The sequence below is a fragment of the Chenopodium album genome, chromosome 7 (genome assembly GCF_948465745.1).
Source record: "Chenopodium album chromosome 7, dcCheAlbu1.1, whole genome shotgun sequence".
Taxonomy (NCBI): Eukaryota; Viridiplantae; Streptophyta; class Magnoliopsida; order Caryophyllales; family Amaranthaceae; genus Chenopodium; species Chenopodium album.
The window spans coordinates 76,484,620-76,498,670 of NC_137840.1; the positions used below are offsets into that span (position 1 = coordinate 76,484,620).

Below are 14,051 nucleotides of genomic sequence, written 5' to 3' on the forward strand. Positions count from 1 at the left end.
AAATAATAATAAATCATGTCAATTTCATCTTGGGAAGGCGTCGTCACGTAGCAATTTATCTTTTTGTTATTGTACGATTATAATCGATTATTGGCAGTTGGACGGTTTAGATTAAAAGGTCAATTATTCTTAATAAATTCATGTTATATTTCATATTCAATACGACTATTTGATGATTAAAACTTTACAGTATTTCATCATTTGACGGCGCCTTGTTTTGACAATTAGAGCCAAATTACGGAGTATTATATCCATAGTTTAATCTTAAGCCACGCATTTAACTGTGTGATTCAAATGGGTAATCATGTCATTAGTTAGAAAGAGAATCGAATAATTACTATGGCTAGGTATTATTTGACATTGAAGTTTGATTTTAGAGGATTTGAGCTAGCTCCATGTCCTGGACATTACAGTAAGTATTTAATTTTAAAACAGAGGATATAATAATTTAGATACCTATGACTTTTGTATGAACTACTAAGGCCCTGTTCTTTTGAGCTTTTGGGCAGAGCAGAGCAGAGCAAGACAGAACATAGCAGATTTCAGCAGAGCAAACACAGGACTAGACTTCCACACACTATGGAGCAGAGCAGGGCAGGGCAGAGCAGAGCAGAACAACTCTAAAGAACAGGGCCTAAGATGTATATAGTACGTATATTATGGACAGCTGGACAAGTGTTTGATTCATGGTGAAAATGGACACGAATAAATAAATTTATCTTTAATTATGATTTAATCTAAATAATACTTCCTCCGTTCTGTTAATATTGCAACAAGGAGGAAATTACGCATCCCAAAACACATTTTATATGCTAAATATCCATTATTGTGTAAGAGTAAAAATTATAAAAACTTGATATTGTGAAAGTATTTTATAAGACGAATCCAACAATATCCCACTTGACTATATTTTGCTTGACGTATTACTCATATTATATAGTCAAACAAGAGTGATGAATAGTGCAAAAAGTCCATTGTTGCAATATAAAAAGAACGGAGGAAGTATAAAACTGATATTAGTTATAATAATATACGCATTGAGCTGAGATAAATTAAACAAGACCTCATGTATTACTTTACATTTAATCACATAACATGGTTAAATAAAAACATGTGAACATTAGTATGAATATTTAGCTATTTAGAATTAAATGAAACGGAGGAAATATAGGAAAAATTAGAAAAAATAATCCCAACTTTGTCTAATTTATGTAGAATAATCCCAACTTTCGTTAATACTGGAATAATCCGAACTTTGGGGGGTCTTCTTTTTCTTCAATCCCAAACCGGTCAACCAAAGTCAATGACCTATTATATCAGGTAACTTGACACGTGTCAAGTCCTGATTGGTCTAAAAAAAAAAAAACAAAACAAAAAACAAAAAATAAGAAAACCACTCAGCAACCCCTTCCCCCACCGCAGCATGCACCTGACCACCACCATAACCTAGCCCGCCGCCCCACCTATCCACCCTAACCTCCACAACCACAACCAGGCCGCCGCATCTCCCCCGCCCTTTGAGTCGTCGTTTTCCCCTATCCCCGAAACCCCACGCAACCGCCTAAATCACCAACCCCAAAAACCACCGTAACCCCAAAACACTCCTCTCCCACCCCGAAACCCTAGCGTCTAGGGTTTTCGATGGTGGGGGAGGAGTGTTTTGGTAGTTTTCGGGAGTGGGCTGGTGGCTGTGAGGGATTTTCGAGAGTGGGGTTGGTGGCTTTTGGGGTTTTCGAATCTGGTGGCTTTTGACAGGGGTGCCGGAGTTTCGGAGAGGGGGGATGGTGGTTTGGCTCGGAGCGGCGACTTTAGGGGTGGGGGAAGGCTGGAGGTCCGGCATGGGAGGTGGCTGGCCTGGGCTGGTGGCTGGTGGTTGGGGCTTTGGCCGGTGGTTATGGGGTTTTTTTTTATTTTATTTTATTTTTTGTTTTTTTATAAATATTTTTAGCTAATTAATTTGTGACACGTGTCACTTTAACAAAAAAAAAAATTAACCCATTGAACCGGTTACCGGTATTTGGGATTGAAGAAAAAGAATACCCCCCAAAGTTCGGATTATTCCAGTATTAATGAAAGTTGGGATTATTCTACATAAATTAGACAAAGTTGGGATTATTTTTTCTAATTTTTCCGAAAATATATGATAAGGCCTAAGAGACTTTAAGCCAGTTCAACTCGAAAGTTACAGCACATGCTTTCCTTTTAGACAGGACAACAATTTCTACAATTGAATCTTCATTCTTATTAACAGCGATGGTTTACCTATCTATTCCTTTAGTAATAATAACATGAAAAATGTGTATGAATATTTATTATACACTACTAGTTGTGTAGAAGTTGTAATTATTTGGGTCGTTGGATGTATAGTGTTTAAATAGATTGTGTGCTATATTTGAAAATGTAGAGTTTAATGCTCGTGTATTATTTTAGTAAGGATGAAATTATTATTCATATAATGACTTCTATTATTTCTTCTACATATCTAGAGCATTGTTGGCATTGATATTTACTCTCAAAGTCTTAATGTCTCTACTAATTATTATTCGTATTTAGTTATAGATAACAATATTTTTTTTTTTGTTTAGTTCTAAGCCAGTCTCCTTAATAGTATGATACAAGTCTCATTCTCGACTGTTTAGCTTACCTCTACACAAATATAAACCATATTATCATACATGTATGTCCAACTTCAAGAAGAATTTTTTAGACCAATCAATACTCCGTAGTCCGTAGTATTGGTACGGATGTGTTATTAAAAAAAAAAAAAAAGGTACAATGTAAGGAGATCAATTACGATACATTGTACATACACGCAAACATTCATTGTTGATAAAAAAAAAAAAAAAAAAACAAAAAAAACAAAAAAAAAAAAAAAACAAAAACATTCATTGATAAAATGAAAAGTATAGTACTCTGTATTATATATTGTCGCTACTTGCTTTCAATAATAAAGGAAAACGAGCAGTTGTCAAGATTTTATACAGGGATAAATGGAGTAAAGATCAAAGAGCAATTTCAACTCAGCAGTACATGTAACATGTACATATAAATTGTAAGGACCAATAATGTATATAATGTCTGATTTCATATTGTACGCATGAAAAATAAGATAAGCTTATCAAGATATATAACATAGATGGAGTAAAACTCAGCATGTTGGTACGTAACAAAAGAAGATGAATTTGATGATTGTAACTTATTAACTTTAATGGACACTTGTCCAGTTAAACTCTTTCACGACATATAACATCGTACTATATCATATCAAATATTTTCAGAATTTATGGGGTAAAAAATATAACAATAAAAACAAAAATAATGGTTGCCTTGTTGTTGTTATTGTACACAATGAAGTTGACCCTCTAATCTGCTGTGTACATCAGAAAATAAAATTGATGTTTTTTGAAGATAGGTGAGAAGTGATAACAAATATACTACGAGTACATATGTTTGGACATTATTAGTAGTCATGTTAACCTGATTGCCAAATGTATACATATATTTTAAAAGATTATTTATTAGTGAATTTCAAGGGAACATGATAATTAATTAATTATGAGTTGTAGTTGTCATATTTAGTTGTTATTAAGGAGCTAGGATCGAGTTTCTTAAGATCATATATATAGTTTCTTAAGATCATATATATAGTATATACTTGAAGTTAGCAGAAGACTTGATTGTAAGTTTTATTGTTAGGTTATGATTTAGGTCATATTCAGATGATAAATCATGCAGTTTGGTTTAGAGCAAAACGTGACGACAATAAAATGATATGGAATCAAATTACATAGTCCCTACAAAATCTAACCGTTTAAAAACAACACAAAGCCATCCATTGTCCCAAGTGGACAGTGAGGAACCAGGACCATATATTAGGACTACAACGTAAGCACCCGTGCCATACAACAGTTCTTAAGCGCCTGTTGAAGGAGACCTAGTAAAAAAAATAGTCAAGTACGGAGTTTTTGCATTAAAATTTGTACTCTTTCTACTAAATTCGACTGCCTTGTCTCCTCAGATCATTGGTCATCTAGGATGATTACAATTATTATTCCATAAATACTAGCCTGTCAATTGTGAGCAGAACAAAAAATTACAGTATCACTTGTTTTACAAATATGTTTACCATGTATACATACAGTGAGCTAGTATATAACTGTTGTTTGTAATTTCACTATAATATATACTCCGATCCATAAATATGTATTGGTTATAAAAATGGAAAGAATTATAATTGAGACAACTATTTTAAAGGGTATTGTTTGCCAATCATATCCATCATGTAGCTAGGTTATTAGTTGGTACTTAACAGCTGAAATTGAGAGCGGATTGTGGAAAGTAGTAATTAATGAGGTGCCTTATCTTTACTTGTTTAGGTGTGTGGTTTTGTGGGTGCATACAGACCTCTCCCCAATTTATTTGATTTTAGATGTTTTGTAATCTTTTCTATGTGAATTGTGAAATGGACGTGTGATACCGTAACAAGGTGGGATATGAGCGATAATTAAGAGTACATTTGTATAATTGTGTGGCCTTCTTAAAAAAAAAAAAAAAAAAAAAGGTGAATTTGGGTTGAACAACAAATAGTTTACATTGACATTTTCATTGAGTTTAGAGTTCATATTACATCTCTATTTCCTCTAGAATAACCTGAAGCACGTTGCATATAATATCAGTCATGTTATCAGAGTTATATATAAGGAGCCAATAGTAGCTTAGTATGACTGGGCTTACCCACATAATTTGTAGTTTTATAATTTAAAAGCCCAAACTGAGATCCGGAAATATGAAAATTGGACGTAGGCTGAGCACATGGACACTTTGGCACATAATTACTTGCGGAAATTTCCACCACCAAAATTAGGTTAATTGTTATTGGATTGAGCCCATTGATTTGACGTGGTTAAATGGCTAACATATAGCCCAGTTCATGCGAATAATACATATTAAATTTTGATATAGCATAAAACTTATTCCCGGGGCTTAATCTTTTGGTTTTTTCAAAAAAAAAAAAAAAAAAAAGGTAACCTATTATCGACCTATGTATAAATAACAAGTAAAATAAGATGTGTCTAGCCCTGGTCGTATGAATTGATCCAAAAAAAAAACTTTCCTAGTCATCAAGTTTAGATTAATCAACTAATCAAGCTCATCACTCTAAAACCAGATCCTTAATGTTTCGTATTTTTTTTTAACAAATTTACTCTAATCAATTCATATTTCAAGATAATACACCGTTGTTTTGTGCTTTAAAAACACCAACTTATATTTCATGTATCCCATGATGGGCATGATCCTATCCCTCTACACTTTGTGTCTCTTAATAAGATACTCCTTATTTTCTTGAGTTATAAAAAGACATATTCACATCCAAAAAAAAGGAAAAGAAATGCGTATTAGGAGCAACTTATGAAGCTACTTTCATTACTCTTTAAGTTCAGACTCACTCAGAAGAATATCCCTCAATGGCTCAAATTGAATAGGGACATAAACCTAAAAAATTCAAAAATACTCCGTAACAACAATTTTACTGATTAGGGTATTTAATTAAGACATCATAACCCCTAAAAAAAGTTTAACAAAATAGGCAAAAGAAACCTGTAAAATTTTGATACAAGAATGGTGAGAATTAGGGCATGGACAGAAACATAAATAGAAGAATAGTCATATCAGAAATGTCAGATTCCAGCTACACTAAGCAAGGAAAGAGAAACCAACAAAGCTCAGAATTGTAAAACCTCAACCAACCAACCTAGCTATTTTTATGGTTTGACTACTTTCACAATTTACTAAGCTTTTTTGCACGTTTTCTGGGTTTCTATAAAGTGGGATTTTCTTATCAATATCCAATCACATCATGATTTCACTTATATATTTATATTAGGGGGTGACAAATAATATAAATTTGAGTGTTTGAAACTTAAACTTTCCAGAAATTAACATAAATCCAACGTAAGCTTTAACATGGCTTTTTTCATGGGCTTTTTCTAATTCAGGGTATTTTTTTTTTTCTTAGTCAAGTAAATACATTAACTTAAAACTATATAAACTGGTAAAATTACTACTATTACCACTCAATTCGTACAAATCTTCTCCTAAATTGACTTTGCAGTTTACAGTGTCAAAAGGCTATTGAGTTGAAAAAACAGGGTTTTGTTTCTACTTTTCCCTTCATTTTCTCAATTTTCTCAAGTAGACCCCTTGCCTTGTTTACTCCTTTTCTTTTTATTTTGAAATGTACAATTAACTGGAAAATCACAACAAAGCATGTGATCATGAACCCCATCATTGACCTATCTTTAAGTTTTTGTGAAAGTTGATTTTACAAAATGCACAAGCTTTTGAATTTTTTCTTTTTTGTAAAGTTGATGATAATAAGTCAAGCTTTAAAAAGAATAACATAAAGCCTTGGGTTTAGCTCTCATATATTTTAATGTTTTTGGTGCATAAATATTTGGGATTGAAACTCGTATCTACATACCTTAACTTGTTTCAGATTCCACAATTAATGACAATTAAGATAGTTTAATAAACGAATTCACACTTGTTATCCTAGGCAACTAAGATCTACATGTTGCTATGATCAATTTGAAACTTCAAAGTTCGAACAACACAACTAGTGTAGTTGTTAATATTAATAAAGTATATTTTATTACGAAAACCGAAATGCAAAAGAGACAAGAAGAGTATTGACAACGTCGTAGTTAGTAAAGTGATGAATTAATTAAGAGGTAATGATGACAATTGACAATCAAGGGATAATTTTTTTTTTTAAAATAAAAAAAGAAGTAAAAGGAGCACATACGTATAGTTTATGAATGTGGAGCAAATAAAAGTGCAGCAGTAGCTTAGACAAGGTGTGCTAGCCTGGAGATGCAGGGGATTTGACATTTTACGTGTTGTTTCTTTCTTTCCGCCATTCTTCCTCTTTTTACTACTTTAATTCATTTCTTCCTACAATTTACACTAATCAACTCACCATTTTCGAGGTCATCCAATTCTATTTTTATTACTGTACTAAATAAATAAATAAATAATAATAATAATAATAATAATAATAATAATAATAAAGAGTAATGTTGAATTGCGGAGCAGTGATTCGTCCTCTCCGTTTGTCACTTTGATGTACACTCCACATTCATTCATACATTTAGATATAAGCCTTCATTTTTTCAAAAAAAAAAAGTTTTTGAGATTTAATGTACGGACTAGGGGCCTGTTCTCTTACGTTGAAATTCAGTTCAGTTCAGTTCAGTTCAGCTCAGTTCAGTTCAGTTCAGTTCAGCTCCTAATTTCCTTCTCTTATAAAATGTTCAGTTCAGCTCAGTTCAGTCCAATTCAGCTCAGTTCAGTCAATGAGAACAGACCCTATGTAGCCGTTGCGTAATGAGGACATTATGCGAGTATGAAACCATAAGCAACATTATGTTGATTGAATCTAATTAATTAATCTACAATATCTCATGCATTTTTATGGGAGCCTGGTTTTGGTTCTACCATTTCTGTTTTCTTGTCTCTTTATTTACTGGTATTGTTTATATATCTATGTCTTATTGATTGGATGCATGCATGCACATCTAGCTTAGACAATGTGACAAGAAGTTGTGTTTCTTTTTTTTTGTCCTATAATATACAATCGGTCATTCTTTGAAACTACATGCTTCGTAATAAGTATTGTTCAAAGTCATGCATACACTATCAGTCTATTACTCCTAATCTTTTTCTTGCTAGATAAAATGATTTACGCGTGTAATTATATTATTGTGTAAAATATTATGATCAATGGGAAAGATATGTATATGGTATCAAAAATTCAAAACCACACCATGGTAAGTAGAGTAATATTTTGTTAGCTTGCATTGTTGTATTAGGAGGGCTTGAATTACTTATTTACTTATATGATAAAGCAATGATGAATTATTCAAAGTCATAAAAGTCATTAAATTAGATTTAGGTAGTAACAAAAAGTCAAAAGTTTAAGCTTTGAGCAAGGAAAAAATAATTTCAGGTAAGGAGGATTGGGGATACCAAGAGAATGTAAAGGTAAAAGTAAAAGGTGGACGAATTTCACAATTCACACACATTGCTGAAGCTAATGTGATGTTATACGTCCATTATTGAAAGCAAAGTTTTAAGGATAAAAAGTGATAGATGATAAGCAAATTCCAATAATAAATACTCCAACAGTAATATAAATGGACGTATCCACAAAAACATGTGGTATAAACGACCATTGGAAGAATAAAATTGACTCTAAAAGTTACTTTCACCTTAAAGCTCCTCTTTTCATTTTGACTTTTATAACTCTACCCATTTTTTAAATTGTCCTCCTCTCCAGCCATTTTACAGCTCCACTCTCAAATTATTAATTTTACGTCAAATTCAACAATTGTTATTTAATTTAAATCTTTACACAGTACTCCTGTTTCATAATTAGAAGCCTAATTCTTACATTTATTACTCAAATATTAAAGAGAAATAGGCTTCTAATGAAGGGAGTACTGTTTTTTTCTTACTGATGTACGTAGCAATTTAGTTTAAATATAAAATACAATATACAATACTGTACTCGTAGACTCGAAGCAATAAGTGGTTAAGTAGCTATAATCATATTAAGCACTTTTACCAACAATATATATATATATATATATATAGTGTGTGTGTGTAAACCCGAAATTAGTACTCCATCAGTTCTTAAAAAAAAAAAAATGGAAATGGAAATTGGTGAGTAAGCATTAAATAAAATGCCAAAAAAGAATGCAATATCATTATCAGTTGATTTATGCCATTTACATAACAAGTCCTGTATACATCGTTAGGGCAGTGGCATTGATGTATTTCGTGGTCCCTAATGTAGTACTCCGTATAAGCCTAATTTATGCCACAGGCACAGTTTTCAGGTAAATTAAGAATACGACTACTACTTTGCCCTACATATATATATTCATTCATTCATTCATGCTTCTACTCACATTTCTTATGCTTTGTATTTCTATGCACAACAAGAAAAGGGCCGTTTTGCGACGGAAATAATTCGTCGCAAACTGGCAAAATTCCGTCGCAAAGTGACTTTGCGACGGATTTCCGTCACAGGCATGGCGTCGCTCGAACTTTCGTAGCAAACAGTCCTTTTGTGACGGAATATCCGTCGCAAAACGAATTGCGACGGATTTTGCGACGGAAAGGTAGTTGTAGCTGAAAACAACATTTGCGACGAAAATTCCGTAGCAAGAGGAATCATTTTGCGACGGAATATTCCGTCACAAATTTTGCGACGGAATGTATTTCCGTCGCAAAATGGATTCTTTTGCGACGGAATAGTCCGTCACAAATTTTGCGACGGAATTACATTCCGTCGCAAAGTTATTGTAATTTTAATTTTTTTTTTTTTTGTATTTTGTTTTTTTTCCTGGAACCTGTATTCCTGCAATCCTGTTTAATTTTTTTGTATTTTGTTTTGTTTTCCTGGAACCTGTATTCATGCAATCCTGTTTAATAAAATACGTGCATTTAAAATAATTTCAGTCAAAAAGTCCACGCCCTAACATAATTCAAATATATACAACACGTAGCCGTAACTACCAAGTACGGTACATGATATAATTTTTTAAACTACAATGTCATCCATATACAAAAATCGAAAAATGACACCTAACTAAACACAAGCTGGCTGTCCTTGGCCTGCACCACCACCACCACCACCACCCGGGTCGTTCCTGGGGTCTCGAATCTGAGGCTGAATCGTAGAACAAGTGAAAGGAGTGGTCAATCCTGTAAATCTACTGGCTAACTCCTCTAAGAACTCCTTGTTCTTCCTCTCGATTTCAGCCATCCGTTCTGCCACTCGAGCCTCCACTCGAGCATCGAGCTGTTCCGCCACACGGCTATCGATCTGGCTCTCAATTGCTTCCACCCTCTCATTCAACTCCTTGTGGAAGTTTTCCTGCATTTGAGTTATGACCGACGGTACGTATTGGCTGGAAGAACCCGATCCTCGTCCCCTAGATGTGCCGTAGTACAAGTCAGCACCAACACCAAGACCTCTAACACGACCCTTCTTATTACGACCACCAGCCGCCTCAAAGAAAATTTCATTTTCAGACAGTTGGGAACCCTGGGTTCTTGATTCCTCCTGTCTGTGTTGGTACGCCTCCTGTAACAAACAAAGGATATACAATGCAGAAATAAAAATAAAGAATGAGAACCAATAGTTTGAGGCTTGATATAGTTCATAAGTGGCAATATAGGTTCACTAGGTCCTAAAACTAGGAAAATTGGGTGAAAATGGGGCGTTTTTGGTTCTAACTTGTCTATTTCTCACATTTGTTATCTAATGAACCTATTTTTGACCTTAATACACCTAACTAACATAGTTACTTGAGTTTGAGGCTTGAAATTGTTTATAAGTGGCAATATAGGTTCACTAGGTCCTAAAACTAGAAAAAATGGGCGAAAATGGGGCGTTTTTGGTTCTAACTTGCCTATTTCTCACATTTGTTATCAAATGAGCTTATTTTTGACCATAATACACCTAAATAACATAGTTACTTGAGTTCGAGGCTTGAAATAGTTCATAAGTGGCAATATAGGTTCACTAGGTCCTAAAACTAGGAAAATTGGGTGAAAATGGGGCGTTTTTGGTTCTAACTTGCCTATTTCTCACATTTGTTATCTAATGAACCTATTTTTGACCTTAATACACCTAACTAACATAGTTACTTGAGTTTGAGGCTTGAAATTGTTTATAAGTGGCAATATAGGTTCACTAGGTCCTAAAACTAGAAAAAATGGGCGAAAATGGGGCGTTTTTGGTTCTAACTTGCCTATTTCTCACATTTGTTATCAAATGAGCTTATTTTGACCATAATACACCTACCTAACATAGTTACTTGAGTTCGAGGCTTGAAATAGTTCATAAGTGGCAATATAGGAAACAAGTGGCTTGAAAATGGGCGAAAACTAGTTATTACCGCAATTTCCTTCGCTCTTTTGTTCGCAGGAACCTTCCCTTTCCCGGGCACCTCCTTGAAGTGTGTATGCAAGAAGAGATCAGGTGCTGATGGAAGCTTCCCTTGATTCTTTGCCGCCTTGCAATGTGAACAAGTGAACAGTATTATTAGATACAAATGTAATTAAGCACATATAAATACGTACATTCAATTTTTTATACAACAACTTACCAGCTTTTTTGCATGTTGTACCGCAGAGATGGAACCTTGAAAATGGGTCGGTTCTATTTCATTATCCATAGAGCCAGATCGTCGGTTCAATCTGTTCTGTGCTGACCTCTTCTTGTAAACGTCATCCACTTGGGGAATATCCATCATCATCTTGTGGATGTCTTTTGAGATCCAGTCTGGCTTTCTCCCTCCCATCCTTTTAGTGACGTTGTAGAACATTTGTCGCAACCGAGTTGCAGCATAAGTATCAAACGCCCTACGCACTTGCCCCTCCAAAGCAGGTGCCCAACTGTAATGTTGCTGAATATACAAAAAACTCTATTAGTTACATATTCATTTGGTTAAATTTATGACACCTATTATTTATAAGTTAAACTTATACCTTGAACAAGGTGAACCAATGTTCCTTGGTGGGACCTTCAACCTCGCTGTAGTTCTTCCAAGGAGCTTTGTAGTAGCCTTGAATTACATCAGTGACATTCCCCTTTACAGCGTCATTATCAAACCTATGAAACAAGGGTATTTGTATTAGCATTATATGAATAACAAATCAGAATTTTCCCTTTTCATTTAAAATCTTACCAGAGCATAGAAGGTTCCAACACCGGCATGTTAGACCCGGTTGAGCTAGGTTGCTCAAGCTGAGTGTCATCCGTATCCATACTCGAACGGTGCACGGTACTCGGCTCCGCCTCTGAATGAGGGGTGGGTACCTGAGTGTCACCCAACCTGGTGGCATCCTCGGTGATGGTAACCGGAACAGGAACCTGCAAGTGATAAGAAGGAAACTCTCTGCTCTTGCTTGATTTCTTCTTCGGATCACCCCGTTTACCCATTGATACCTGCATCATATTCATTTCACATGATAGGTTTTTCAATTAACAACAAATATAACATCAAATTGAATATAACATCAAATTAAATCACAGTTAAACCAAGATACGCATCCAAAAGCAAAAATTAAGTTTCATTGTCTAGAGTGTTCGATCTTACAATGACACCAACCATGACAGTTGTTCAGATGCCGTCAGTAAATCAAGAAACTGCTTTGCCTGTGCATTAGGCTCCTCCTCAACACTCGGCTCTTCGGTAGCCGAATGATCTGCATTATGACCAAGAGCATCCTCAACCATTTCACGATACTCATTAGAATGTCCTTCGGAGGTTCCTGGAAACCCTTCTCCATGATTCATCCACACATGATAGTTAGGTAAGAACCCCTTCTTATACAAATGAACTTGAACATCATCCGAAGATAGAATTTTCTTATTCTTGCATTTCACACAAGGACACCTAATCTCCTCGGGGTCACTACTCTCAGGATGATCTTTGCAATACTGAATGAATTCCTTAACCCCTTTCACGAATCTAGGATCAATAGAATTCCGCCCACACAACCTCTCATACATCCAGCTACGCTCTGTTCGTTTCATTGTCACAACTTCTACACAACTCACGCATATAATCATATCAGTCACAAACAATAGTAGCAAAGTATCAAGCTAAGTTCTTTTCTTCATAAAATCAAACCTACATGAGGTTTTAGATGACATATATCCAGGGGTCCTTACCACTCCAACCTAACCCATCCTTGGACATCTTATCTCACTAGTGAATGTATGCCTAGTTTTCAATTCTATAGAAAATCCGACAGCATATCCCTACAGTTCTCCAAGTACACGATGTAGGTAATTAAACACACCAACATATGTACCCAGAAAACATTGTAGAGAAATGAGACGCCAAGATATTCCATAGAATCAAAAACATTGCATACATTCACCACCTAAAGTGAGATTAAACGTCAAAGGACAGTCCCAACCGGGGACTATTCAAGACATACTCCTAATGTGTATGTCTTGAACGGGTATCTAGGAATAAGAAGATGCAAATGCTTTCAAATCTTAGTGAACATATATAATTAACATACATACCATAATTGTTTAATTTAAACAAGTTTAAAGCAAGTGATGAAACACATATAATTAACACACAATTACCCACATTCAAATAAACATACATACACTAACATGTATTTTTAAATTAACATATATTTTAAACTAATCTAACATATATTTTAAACTAATCTAACATATATTTTAAACTAAACTAACATACATTATAAACTAACTAACATATATTTTAAACTAAAATAACATACATTATAAACTAATCTAACATATATTTTAAACTAAACTAACATACATTAAACTAATTCTAACATTGCAATATATCTTAAAAATTAAACTAATTCTAACATTGCAATATAAATTAAACTACACTACACTAAACACAAGTAATTAAATAATAAAATTTAGTTACAAATTAAATTAAAAAACATAATTAGAAAAAGTTAGGGTTTACATTAAAATTAAATTGAAAACAAAAACAAAGGGGGATAGTGGAATACTCACCGGGATTTGAGGGTGTTGTGGCGGAAATCCGGCTGCCGGAAGGAGGGTGGTGTGGTGGCTGCACACCGCCGGCGAACGGAGGGGCGTGAGTGGGCTTGAACGGAGGGGGTGGCGTGGGTGGGCGTGAGTCCGCGTGAGTGGGAGTGAACGGAGGGGGTGGGCGTTAGTAGGTGTGAGTGGCCGGATTCCGGTCGTTCCGGTGGCGACAGCGGCGGTGAAGTGGCCGGATTTTCTTTCTCTCTCTACGCTTTCCTCTATCTCTCTCTACGCTTTCCTCTTTCTGTTCTTCGTTTTCTTTTTCTCTCTCCTTCAGCGAAACTTCAGTTTTTTTTAAAAAAATTTAAAAACTTTTTGCGACGGAATTTCCGTCGCAGAATCCGTCGCAAAATGTTTTTTTTATTTTTTTTTTAATATTGTTTTGCGACGATTATTTCCGTCGCAAACAAACTTTTGCGAG

The 14,051-nt window shown here is 34.6% G+C and overlaps 1 protein-coding gene across 1 annotated transcript; it reads right to left on the bottom strand.

Moving 5' to 3' along the window:
• Positions 1 to 9,655: 9,655 nt before the first annotated feature.
• Positions 9,656 to 13,950, bottom strand: LOC145640711 (uncharacterized). Its single transcript, XM_081691942.1, has 6 exons — positions 13,595 to 13,950; positions 11,763 to 12,022; positions 11,563 to 11,686; positions 11,181 to 11,480; positions 10,971 to 11,087; positions 9,656 to 10,153 (listed from the first exon to the last, which is right to left on the bottom strand). The coding sequence occupies exons 2-6, from the start codon at positions 12,014 to 12,016 to the stop codon at positions 9,656 to 9,658; spliced, it is 1,293 nt and encodes a 430-aa protein (XP_081548068.1). The 5' UTR covers positions 12,017 to 12,022; positions 13,595 to 13,950.
• Between the last annotated feature and the right edge of the window lie 101 nt (positions 13,951 to 14,051).

Coding starts and splice junctions, on each gene's coding strand:
- LOC145640711 (XM_081691942.1), bottom strand. CDS start 12,016: ATGGGTAAACGGGGTGATCCGAAGAAGAAATCAAGCAAGAGCAGAGAG. Junction 11,481..11,562: donor ATTGGTTCACCTTGTTCAAG/GTATAAGTTTAA, acceptor TTGTATATTCAG/CAACATTACAGTTGGGCACC. Junction 10,154..10,970: donor AAAGAGCGAAGGAAATTGCG/GTAATAACTAGT, acceptor TGTTTGTTACAG/GAGGCGTACCAACACAGACA.